At 40.5% G+C, this 12757-nt stretch overlaps 1 protein-coding gene across 4 annotated transcripts; it reads left to right on the top strand.

Moving 5' to 3' along the window:
* The first annotated feature begins 432 nt into the window (after nt 1-432).
* mbtd1 (mbt domain containing 1) lies at nt 433-12756 on the top strand. 4 transcript variants are annotated; one of them, XM_028970288.1, is made up of 17 exons: nt 433-577; nt 1102-1303; nt 1397-1530; nt 1615-1729; nt 2210-2292; nt 2417-2534; nt 2993-3127; nt 3220-3308; nt 3480-3714; nt 3826-3881; nt 4515-4619; nt 4724-4871; nt 4957-5039; nt 5509-5743; nt 6612-6683; nt 7085-7255; nt 8752-12756. In XM_028970288.1, the coding sequence occupies exons 1-17, from the start codon at nt 557-559 to the stop codon at nt 8859-8861; spliced, it is 2112 nt and encodes a 703-aa protein (XP_028826121.1). In that variant the 5' UTR covers nt 433-556; the 3' UTR covers nt 8862-12756. The 4 variants fall into 4 exon arrangements, with proteins under 4 accessions (XP_028826121.1, XP_028826120.1, XP_028826124.1 ...); XM_028970287.1 differs by having other exon boundaries at nt 3823-3881; XM_028970291.1 differs by lacking the exon at nt 7085-7255 and having other exon boundaries at nt 8752-9943.
* The last annotated feature ends 1 nt before the right edge of the window (nt 12757 follows it).

Here is a 12757-nt window from a genome sequence, read left to right as displayed (position 1 = left end):
TGATAGTCCAACCTTCTGATATATCTTCTGATAGTCCAACCTTCTGATATATCTTTTGGAAACCTGATTAAATTCATTTTTTTAAGTTTCCAGTTATGTTTAGAATTCAGAGTATCCGTCCACAGTATAGCAAACCGACCTTTGAGTAAATGAAATTCTGACAAAATAATCACTGGAGAAAATAACGAGTCTTAATTTCTGTTCAGTAGTTTTTTTTCGTCGGTGTTGTTGGTTCAAATTCAGTGTTACAACCAGCAGAACAGAGAATACTGAAACACGCTCAAGTTCTCCGAAAGGGTGAAAACACCAACTGGCCCCACTGTGTTCGCGAACGATCGCACGTCACGCGCTACGCTAATGACGTATACACGGCCGTCCAATGGCGTGACGGTGGGCCGCCCCGCGCATGCGCACCAGTACACTTCAGTTTTGTTGATACCTGTAGTTGATATTTTTTTGGATTTAAGAGCGCCGTACCTCCAAATCGCCCTATCCGGGTACCCAGAATCGCGCAACGAGACGATACGGACATATTTCTTTTTTGCATGAAGGGCTGATGGAAGACGCAGGGGACCTGGTGAGTGAAACTGGACGAGGTTCGGCTTCCTTGTTGCGGCCGATTGAGTCCCGTTTCCCCCTCTTTGTTATGGTTGTCACTTCCCAGCCTGGGGATTTCTCTGTTAACCTGTTGTTGTTAAAGCACTTCGACATCTCCTCCTTGCGACTAAGACAGTATTAATATCGCTTTATTCGTGTGATTCATACGGCTTGTTCGCATATTGTTTAGATCCCGCCGATACGGTGTGGGGGAAATCTAGAACTGTGGTAACTAGATCCGGGCCCGCATATGCTAGCTGCTAGCTCACAAATTGTTTCCTGAGTTAATTTGATCTCTTAAGACAATTAGTTTTGTTTGTTGTCCATGGACCTTGGCATTGAAACGCTGACCAATTTCCTACCTGTTGTGACGAAATCCGGAAGTGTTTTTTCTTTTCTTCCAACTACTTCATTTAGTATTAAAACATAGAACTAGTGTAGATAGAATGAGCCTTGCGGTAAAAATAATAATAATAATGGTGCGTTTTGAAATCGCGTTGCTAGACTGAGCATACTCCGCGTCCAGAGAGGAAGAGGCGAGACTCGTTTGGCATGTTCGACGGCTATGACAGCTGCAGCGAGGACTCCAGCAGTAGCACCAGCTCCGAGGACAGCGAGGATGAGGTGGCCACCATCCCCGCCAGCCTGCCCATCATCAAGAACAACGGCCAGGTCTACACCTACCCGGACGGCAAAGCCGGCATGGGTCAGTGCGACGCGCCCAGATTAAAACGCACCGCGCGTAGGCCAAAGCGTCAAGTCTCTGTCTTTCTCTGTCGTGTGTTTTTGTTCGATGAAGCTACGTGCGAAATGTGCGGCATGGTCGGCGTCCGGGATGCCTTCTACTCCAAGACCAAGCGCTTCTGCAGCGTGTCCTGTTCCAGAAGCTACTCTTCCAATTCGAAAAAGGCCAGCATACTGGCCAGACTTCAGGTAACTCTGTCTTTCTTTTCCCTTTTTATAACTCTTCGTTGTTGCGGTAGGCAATGATGTGCATTTCGTTTTCCTTCGTCACAGGGTAAACCACCAACAAAAAAGGCGAAAGTCTTACAGAAACAGCCGCTCATGGCTAAACTGGCAGCTTACGCACAGTACCAAGCAAGTCAACAGAACCAAGCTAAATCGAAATCCGGTATGAGCTCCTTTACTGCCGACTGGTGGACCTTTTCTTCACAGATTATTCCAGTCCGCTGGTAATATGTGTCGTAATATGGTCGCATTTGTTATTGTGTTGTGTTCCTATCAAATATCTACATCAGCGAATGATATGTCACATGTCGTTCTAGCAAGAGTGAACACGATTCACATTCATCGTTGCTAAAATAATTTGTTCAGTTTAGCATCTCACATGTTAAACAAGGCAGACGTCATCAAAATGCCCGGTCAGAACTTTGGATGTCGATGAGTGAATATCTGCATACATGTAGAGAGGAACGTGTGCTGTGTTCGTTAATCCGAGTCTTCATTCGTTGTTAGAAAACTTTATTTTATTGCAACAGAAAACAGTTGCACTGATTCAAGAAGCAATATGCATGTATTTTCTGCATATTTAGTAACATTGGATGTATTTTGCATGTGCTGATGAAGTCCCTCTGATTCCCTCTGTCCTCAGTGGTTCCAGTAGAAGGCTTCGACTGGGGCCGATACATCTGTAGCAATAACTCTGTTGGGGCTCCAGTCAGCTGTTTCAAACATGCAAGTACCGCCACTCCACGTCTGATGTATTCCTTATTCAGTCGACCAGTTCTGTGCTCGACATAGCAGTGGATGTGGTTTTTATGAATTATCAGTTGATTTAACCAGACGGCCCTTTCTGCAGGTCCCCATGGGCACATGCTGGGGTGACCTAGGTGAAGGGGTGAGAGTGGAGGTGCTCAACACCGACACAAGCCTGTCAGCTAAAGTCTACTGGATCGCTTCCATCGTCAGACTGGCAGGTGATGCATGTGATCCACCTCTTCAGCACTGTTCTTATGTTTAGTCACAGAGGCCTTTTTAGCTTCTAATATGGCTCACCTATAATGTTAGCTTCTAATGTGGCTCACATCTCCAGTTTAGATAAAATTGGTCTTTTTACAGTGTTGTAACATTTCCCACTAAACCCTTCAAAACAGTGGCTGCAAAATAATGGAGATTTGATCGATCTTTCGTAAGTGTTCACCATACCTTAACCCAATGACCATGACCAAACCACACAACCGAAAAACGATTTTATAATAAAAGAAACTTATATCTCACCTGTTTATGAAACGAATTAAAACCTTATAAATACCATTTATTATATCAATACATGATCAAATAACGAGTCAGCATTTTATGCAATATTAAATGAAATATATATTAATATGATATGACATTGATGTTAACATTATTGAATAATGTTTTTATGTGCTAGGATTTAAGGCCCTTCTCCGGTATGAGGGCTTTGACAACGACAGCAGCCGAGACTTCTGGTCTAACCTGTGCATCCCCGAGGTCCACCCGGTGGGATGGTGTGCTTCCAATGGAAAGCCCCTCGTCCCTCCCAAATGTAAACCACAATATCCAAGGCATTTTCCACTACCATATTGACTTTATTTTTTGTTGAATTAGAACGACTTTTGAATTCCTTTGTCTTCACAGCAATTCAGCATAAGTATTCAAACTGGAAAGCTTTTCTTGTGAAGAGGCTTACGGGTGCCAAAACACTTCCACCAGACTTTAGCACCAAGGTGTGTGTTCTGCTGTCATTTAATCACATCTTTAAAAAAAGAAGAAGATGTAAGCATCTTTTATGTGGCATGTCCTCCACTGTTTCTTTCTCTGCTCCAGCATCCTAGGGCTTAAGAACAGCGTGAACCTTCTGTCACGCCTCAGTTTACACCTGTCACTCGTACCCACAGGTTCATGAGAGCGTGCAGTACCCGTTTAAGAAGCTGATGCGGGTGGAGGTGGTGGATAAGACCCACCTGTGCCGGACACGGGTGGCCATCGTGGAGCAGGTGATCGGGGGCAGGCTGCGTCTAGTCTACGAGGAGAGCGAGGACGGCACGGACGACTTCTGGTGTCACATGTACAGCCCCCTCATCCACTCGATTGGCTGGTCGCGGAGCATTGGGCATCGGTTCAAAAGATCAGGTCTGTCCATGGAGTTTTGTTTACTTTATTTGTGCTTTTCTGTAACCTGTGAGGAACTTTTTAATATTTCTAATCTTTTTTTTTTTTTTTTTTTTTTTTTTCCCCTAGTAGATGTGTCAAAGAAAATCGAAGGTCAGATGGATGCTCCTCCCAATCTGTTTACGAAGGTAGATGTTTACGAAGGTTTCATTCCTTAAATTATTAAATACATGTTTCGTGTAGCTGTTGCTGAAATAATCTTGCCCTGCGTCAAAAGACCCGGTAAGCTCTTTAGTTAAGAACTTGGCACACAAGTATTACTATAGTATATATTATGACCAGAGTTCAAATTGCTCAGTGGGTACCACAAATTCTCTAGTACTTATTTAGAGACTGTTTGTAAAATTCTTGACCCTAGGGGCATCAACTTTGTGAAGAAAATAGGTTTTAAAGAAGAGAATATTGAAAGCCTATAGTTACTATTATAATGATTTCTGGCATGAGCATAAACCAGGGGTCACCAACCCTGGTCCTGGAGGGCACCAGTCCTGCACATGTTTATCACTGGTGATAACACAAAATACAAAAAATGTTCCGGACTGGTGCCCGCACACTAAGGACAGGAGTATGTATTTTAAGAACCTCTGTATATAATAATTCTAACCTATAACAAAAAAAAAACATTTTTAGGTCTCAGGGTAGGCAATAGCAATGAAATTGAGAGTTTAGAACCGTGTACTTTACCTATCATTTACCATATATTTTTACCCAGACTGCACTGATATAGCTATAGCATAAATGTGCTTGTTCTCATCTCCCAGGTGAAGGATGTTGACCAAAGTGGCGATTGGTTTAAGGATGGAATGAAGCTTGAGGCAATAGATCCTCTAAACCTCTCCGCTATATGTGTTGCTACTGTAAGAAAGGTGAGGTCCTTAGACACGGCCCACTCGTCCATGAAACAAATAGTCCTGTTTGAGAAGAATTGGCTGACGTGGTATTTTTCTGCTGTCCCCATGGCGGCGTTCAGGTCCTGGCTGATGGGTACCTTATGATTGGGATTGATGGCTCTGAGGCGGCGGACGGTTCAGACTGGTTCTGTTACCACTCCACCTCGCCCTCAATCTTCCCAGCAGGATTTTGTGAAATCAATGAAATTGAGCTCACTCCACCTAGAGGTCAGAATGAAATCTTTATTCTTTGGTTCTTTTAAAAAAAAAAAAAAAAAAAACTCTAGATACTGAAGATGAATCAATTTTTCAGGGTACACCAAGCTCCCGTTCAAATGGTTTGACTACCTCAGAGAAATGGGTGCAGCGGCCGTTCCTGTCAAGCTGTTTAACAAGGTGTGCCTTACTGTACATTTTCATTGTCTCATTAATGGTCATGTTTCTATATTGTCATATACACACACACACACACACACGCACACACAAACACATTATATGTTCAGTTGGGCACCTTTTACAGTTTGTTATATATAAACAAATATTGAAACATTTTTAAAAAGCCATAGAGCTCTGTTGTCATGAAGCTATATATTACATTCTGTTACAATTCTATCATGATAAAGTTGATTTTACTTTCCTCACAATATATGAATGACACAAATAGTGGTTTTCACAGTTGTGAAATGCAGTGAAAATGTTTTGGGGGAGGATTATGTTCATTTTCTTGGCAAAGAGGGACTTTGCAATTAATTTGATAACATTCTGGAGTATATGCAAATTGGCACAATAAAAGCAGCAAACTTAGTGAGTATGTGTGTTATTCTCAAAACTTTTGGCCATGAATGTATTTATTTTCTGCGAGCAGGATGTTCCCAACCACGGCTTCCGTCCTGGCATGAAGCTGGAAGCCGTCGACCTGATGGAGCCTCGGCTGGTGTGTGTTGCCACGGTGACCAGGATCATTCACCGATTGCTGCGCATCCACTTTGATGGCTGGGAGGATGAATATGACCAATGGGTTGACTGTGAGTCACCTGACCTCTACCCTGTGGGCTGGTGCCAACTTACAGGCTATCAGCTGCAACCACCAGCTGCTCAAAGTAAGTCAGGGTCATAACTCATTTTAAGGGTTTCAAATACAAAATTATAATTATTTTGAGCTTAGTCAAACATCATAACTTGGAACACAATAAGAATACACTTTTGGTCACTAATACATCCATTCAGATAGCAGATAAAGATGCATGTCAGTATCTTCCATTTCTGTGACTGTTCTGTGAACACAATCCCTTTCTCCCAACATTGCAGAAATCAATCTGCCTGTAAATTCAAGGTAATTCGTACTCCGGTATTACTGAAATACCATACCATCTTCTTCTGTAATAACTGGAAGTCCTGATTTTCTTTCTCTCGTTTTGCTCTAACCCTTAACAAAACAAATACAGTGATGTTATGTCTTTGAGACTAGTTTCCTGTTATCCTTATTTTATACATGTCAGTGAAAATATCAATTAAGTTTTTTTTTCAGTATTAGACAACACAGAATTTTTCTTGTTTGATTGTTATATATGGATTCTATAAAAAAATTATAAAGAAAAAACACCTACCACGGGGCAGTGGTGGTCCCCACCCCACACACTGCTCCACAGGTGCCTTTCATGGTTCCCCATTGCTCACTAAGGTGATTTAAATAAATGCACAGTGTGTGCTGTGTTTCACTTTACATTTGTGGCATTTATGAGGCGTCCTTTTCCAGAGCGACTTATGATCATTAGTTACAGGGACAGTCCCCCTGGAGACAGTCAGTGTTAAGTGTCTTGCTCAGGTGAGGTTTTGAACCTGGGTCTTTTGGTTCATAGGCAAGTGTTTTACGTAGGCTACTACCACCCTAATATGCCAAGGTAAGTACCGTTTGATGCTTTAAAGTCTTTATATAAAGTCAGTCTGAACTTTTTCTGTCTTGCCCAGCCACCAGAGAAATCCCACCAAATGTGACCAAGCAGAAGAAGAAGACACAGCCCTACAAAGGCCAGAAGAAAAGTAGGTTCCCTCCTTTCACAACCCCTCCTCCTCCTTCTGCTCATTTTCTAGGGTCTAGGGTGAAGTGTTCTCCTCTGGTTGGGGATTTTGACTTGTCTTTTGCCTTCGGGTGGGTTGCGGTTGTGACGTTTCAAAGGTGTTCATTCAGTGTGTTTCACTTTTGCAAACATATGCGTTGGTCTGAAACAGGCTGTTATACGTCAGTTTGGGGCTCTTAGTGCAGGAGGTGGGCTTGGGGCCTAATGAAGTTTTTACTAACACAAACTGGCTTGGGACTGGGGTGACCCTCCCATTGTTTCTACACCGAAAGTGTAAATTCAGCTCCTTTGCTGGCTGGAAGTTGCAAACCCCCATCCTCCAGCAGGGCTCGATAGCTCACCTCCGTCTGGCCTGGTGTCTAGAGAGGAAGATTCCAGTTGGCAGGCGGCCTGTCGGTTTGGGTGAGCCTCTGATGAGGAGGAGCTTCTCAGGCGATGATGAAGAACAGACCCCGTCCCTTTACCAGTCCGGTCCCACTGGGTCCCGTCAACCTCCCACCTCAGGTGTGGGGCTCGGCCGTGCTCTGAACTCAGGTAATCTGCAGCCCTCCCTCCGTCCAGGCGCCCCTGCAGTTCTGCTTTGAATGAGGTGGGGTGGGGCTCGGTTAAGGGACAGGTTCCTCCTCTCCACGGTTTGAAAAACCTTAGAAAATGCTAAGTTGTAAGCAAAAATTGGTTATAAAAGTGCATCTTAGATACCAAAGTGTGTAGTCACTGTGGTTTATGATTTAGTACTATTTGCAGTAACTGTTTTCAGTTTTAGCCAAAATGATCATTTAAGCTTTTTTTTTTTTTTTTTTTTTTTTTTTTTTTTTTTTTTTTTTTAATATTCTTTTCAAAAATTTGTGTGTTGTATGTGGATTTGGTCTTTCATTTTTCTACACGAGGTGATATGATCTTTATTCTGGCAGGAAGGACGGTGATTATATCACAACTGGCTCTGTTTTCAAAGGCACCAGATCTTATGGCTTATGTCTTAAATGCTGCACCATGTTGAAAGGCAAACATGTTCATGACATTGTGTCACAGAGTGCACAAACACATGCAGCGGGAGCAGAAACTTTTTATTACTTTGGAATTCTTTAACTCAGTGGGCACCCCAAGACTTACTTAGGATCTAATTTGCATGCAAGTACCATTGCACAAGGACCGTTACACTTTTGCACTTTGCCTGCCTGGAAAATGACTGATATGACTTTTGCTGATGTTTGAAAATGGCATAGAATTGTTATTGCACACATTATGATATATATTTTTTCCCTGTATGGACGATGCAGTTGGAGGACAGTTAGCGTTAGTGTTCAAATTTGAATGTTTCAGTCTGACATTGAAATACTGTGTGAGTGTTCTGGATTCCAGTTTTCTGTTTTTGACTTGCCACATATTCCATAAAGTTATTAACCATCCCATGAGAATAATTAACAAGGGCTGGGGAAGGAGAAAACCAGAGGAACATTCATGAGATGTGTCCGCTGAGTCCTTTTGTCTTACGTTTGTGGATAGTCATATGGTTTGCAGGAACCAGTGATGACGTTTGATATAGTTGATGGTCTATATATGATCAATGACGCTGTGAGTGTATGGCCTGGACCTGGACAGTGCTATTTTAACATGGCAATATTAGGCCTGGGGGATTTGCAATAACATTATTTACATATATAGAAAATGAATTTTTCAGTGACCTGCTGTCATCGATTTCAAAGTTTGAATTGGGCAAAAATAGATAATATATTACCTTGAAATTAAATCAGTAATATGACTTTATTCTATGGTTGTTATTCAGTTATGTCTCTTCATATACATATTCATGCTTGTTATGTGCTTTATAAACAAAATAGAATCATTTAATAATTTGTTATTTTGTATAATAAGGTATAACATATATATATATATATATACACATACACACACACACACACATACACACACGGTTTTTTTTTTTTCATGGATGCCATTTTGGTAGCTCATGCATAATGAGCTGTTAGCTTAGTTTTTCACCTACCTCATTCCTCTCTTCTCCCCCCTTCCAGAGGCATCCCTACAGCTGAAGGAGGAGGTGGACGAATTCACCTTCTCGCAAGGCCTGTCAGACCAGGAGAGCAACAGTTCCAACCGATTCTACATTAAACAGGAGCCCTGAGAGGAAAAAGCGTTGAAAGGGGCACGAAACAAATTGAGAGAACCGAAAGAACCATAGAGGAGGGGTCTCTAGACCCCGTTCCAACTCTAAACCTGTTTCTGGCAGCACTGGAAAACTGAGCAAATGCGAGACCTGGAGGAACAGGAATTTTTATTTTTTAAAACCAGGTCTTCCTTTTTCAGGTAAGACAAGCTGCAAGCGTGGACACATAAAACTGCAAGCGGAGCCTGTCAGTAACCAGAGAACTTTTCTCTTTTCACTTATTTTGTTTTGTAACAATTTGCCAGATGGACTTTTATTCAGTGTTCATTGTACTTGAAGTTTTCAGAGCTGGTTATTATTATGAGTTATCTTATTTTTGCTGTTGTGTGGGTGGAGGGTGTGTGCTTGCAAGTGCATCTGGAGAGACATATGGATATAAACAGCATAGTCATATATATATATATATATATATATATATACACATACATACATACATACATACATACATACATACATACATACATATAAAATATAATTACTTATAGCATATTTGTGAAAGTGGTTTAGAATCAAGTGGGGTCTGATTTGGTATAGTGATCATTAACCTTACTGGTATGAGATGCTCTAGAAAAAAAACTGTTAATAATTGCACTACAGGATTTCACATCTGCCTGGCCTGTGGCTAGAATCTCAGTCACGGCTTTAATGCATCAACCCGCATCACTTCCTGTCAGAGCCGGTTCATGCCAGAGGTGGGTTAAAGCCGCCACATTATGCAAAACATTCATTCTGTTTAGTCAAAGAGCCATAAATTGCAGACTCTGTGACTATTGAGCCTTGGAATAAATAATCGTAGCTCTGTGTCACTGTCGATCGCCAAGAAAAGAGAACACTACCTTACAGCCGAAACCCTACTAACTAAAGATCCCAAATGCGTTCCTCTCCCAACATTGTACTACCTCTAAATGCATGAGCTATGGAACACATTTAGAGGCATGGCCATCTTTGCGGTGAACCCCTCATGATACGATCACTTTGCAGAGTGCCACAGGCCCACAGGGCCCAATGCAACCTAATGCAAAAAAAAAAAAAAAAAAAAATGTAGCTTGTCATGCACTTACGACGAACCCACTGGCCACTATTTTTTAACTGACTCAAAGCACAGCATTATGCACTCAGTATGGCACTTGTCTGCTAGTGTAAGGTCAAAGATGTCCACTGGATTTACATATGTGTATAGATAAATCAAGAAAGAAACACAATATTTGCATTGACTGGTACGGATTTAAATCATCCACGTGTGAGCTCTCAATCATCGGGCTTTTCACGTTTTTTTTTTTTTTAACCTGTTTATACAAACACAATTAAAGATCATGTTCTATGGGAAAAAATAATTACACACGTTAAAAAATGGTAGCTAGTTTACATCTTTAAAGATCCTGATAACTACCAAGCAGTTCTTTCTTGTTTTATTTATTCATGAAAATTTTGACCAAGCCCCACGCTTTGCACATAGTGCTGTGCTTCGTACTAGTTAGAAAATATGCCCACTGTCTCGACACCAAACGCTTATCTCACACAGCACAGTTCCGATCTGATCGCAAACAAACAACAAAACAAAATATGCAATGATTTTTCCTATCTTTTTCTATTTTTTTCCATGGTTAATTCTGAAACTATCAGATATAAATATATAAATTATAGACAAGTCAGAGAATTATGCCTAAAGATATATAACAGAACTGGCAAGGTTTGGAGCTATATTATAACCTCTCAGACATGGAATGTTTATAGACATACAATATTTGAGAAATGCGTACGTTATAGTGCTACATAAATAGAGCCTCTATTAAAATTGTGTTGGGCGACCAATCACAGAGTAAACTATTATCTCTAGTCTATACCAGTAAGGTTCTATGTGAGTTCTCAGGAATTTGTCTGATTTTTATTATTTTTTTTTCTGTTTCACTTGGCTTCTTTTCGCTCTCTATTTTATGGCTCATTATTGTTCTAATGGTCAGTACCAGATTATTGTTTCTTGTTGGGATTTTTAGTACATTCTCTGTAGTGTTGTTGACTATTCTCGTTGATGTGAATTATTATTATTATTATTATTATTTTTTTTTTTTTTTTTCTTTTTCTGCAAAGTATTTGTGTTTTTCCTGATTCGTATATAAACCTAACCCCGTACTCAATCATTTAACTAAATTACCTCATTTTACTAAAACACGTTCTGTCATTTTCCTATATATTTTTCCCTGAAATAATGCTTTTTGTCATTCTATGGTAAAGTCATTTAAAAGTCTTAAAATAAGAGGGGGGTGGGGGGTCATAATGGAAGTCTATGGTCAGCGGGTTTTATGCTGTGTGTGTGTGTGTGTGTGTGTGTGTGTGTGTGTGTGTGCGCGCGTGTTCTTGTTGCCATACCTGTTCGTTTGTGATGTTATTAAGCTCTGGTGGCTATAGACTGGATTTGAGCTGATCTTGTGTATGTGGCATTTTTCTTGATGTGCAGTTTTCTTTTCAGGGTGAAGTACATGTCAGTGAGGGTGGGGCGGAAAGGGGATGGGGGGGTAAAGGAGGTCGATTTTGTGTGCGTGGACTGAAAAGCCGGGTCCGAATGAGTCAACATCATCTAGAATCTGAGCAATAACATAGTGTGCTTCTCACTGTCAAATTATTTTTCTTAAACATTTAAGTCACATTTGTTTAAAAAGAATAAAAAAAAAAAGAAAAAAAAAGACCAAATTTATTATGTAGTTTCCTGAATTTTGAAGACTGTTCAGAGGCAAATCTGCTGCTAATCTGCACTAAACAAAAATAATCAAGATGAATCCTGACGCACAACTTTACCTTTAACGAAAATCTCTTCTTGTGATGTGTGTGTGTGTGTGTGTGTGTGGTCAACCAGACTGATGCCTTATAACTGATCCTACGCTTTCTCAGCGGGAATACTTCAGTGTATTTAGCAACGACTGGATTCAAACAGGAGTTCTGTTCCAAAGCCCCTGACACAGGCCAGGCAAGAGTTGTGTGTGATTCGATTAATTTGGTTTTGGTTTACATTTTAGAGTTCGCTAACATTTACGTTACATATAGGAACTCACTAACGACAATATTTTACTCAGTGTGAGTTCACACTCAACTGGGACAATGTTCATGTTTGCGTTAACCACATTCAACCACCAACCAAAGTCTCTGTAGCCTGTACTTTGCCATATTCTACTGAAAATGAGGTTTTTACAGTTTTGTCAGAAAATGTTTCATTTGGACTGAAGGACTTTGGAACTGAATCTTGGCAGCTGTATCTTCTGGAATTCAAACCAATCAAAATGTCCAGCTCTGGCTTTGGGGTTGTGCTGTTTGAATCCAGCCCTAAATGGCTAATGTGTGCATGCTGCAAAATGAGGCCAGCACAGTTTCAGCTCTGTGATACTAACACGGGTCCCCCTCACCCCAGTCTCATCACTAATTCTATTATGGTGCTATGTCTATATTTGATATTTGATTAAAAAAAAAGTTTTTCTTTCATAGATGATTCAAGTTACAATCAAGGGGGTTTTCAGTTGTCTTTTGGATATGAGTGAAAAATAATTTTTAATATAGAAAATAAACCATAAATGTCCCCCTATGGTACACAGGGGTTTTTGAAATTTGGGGGTTTGTATATCTTTTTTCAAAGGTGTCTGTACACACTCTGTCCTTTTTAATTATTATGGTAATTTGTGCAGTGATTTAAGAGGTTTTTGATGGTCTTTTTGTATATAGTATAATAAGGGGAAATATTGTCTTCTTTTTTGTTAATTTGTTTACAAGTATTGCAAATTGTTTCCGCATGGCTGTGAAAAATATCTGTTGAATTTAAAAATGAAAACTTTTTACACTGAATTAAAGAATTCTTTAAAATGTTAAAT

Source organism: Denticeps clupeoides, chromosome 2, assembly GCF_900700375.1.
Source record: "Denticeps clupeoides chromosome 2, fDenClu1.1, whole genome shotgun sequence".
NCBI classification, from domain to species: Eukaryota; Metazoa; Chordata; class Actinopteri; order Clupeiformes; family Denticipitidae; genus Denticeps; species Denticeps clupeoides.
Note: the sequence above shows the minus strand (reverse complement) of the source record. Positions and strands in the feature narration are given on the sequence as shown.

Excerpts from the sequence above, each read along its gene's own strand:
- mbtd1 (XM_028970287.1), top strand. The coding sequence starts at position 557 with ATGGAAGACGCAGGGGACCTG. Across the intron at positions 3,715-3,822 it reads GCATCGGTTCAAAAGATCAG|TAGATGTGTCAAAGAAAATC; the intron begins GTCTGTCCATGG and ends TTTTTCCCCTAG. Across the intron at positions 3,882-4,514 it reads CTCCCAATCTGTTTACGAAG|GTGAAGGATGTTGACCAAAG; the intron begins GTAGATGTTTAC and ends CTCATCTCCCAG.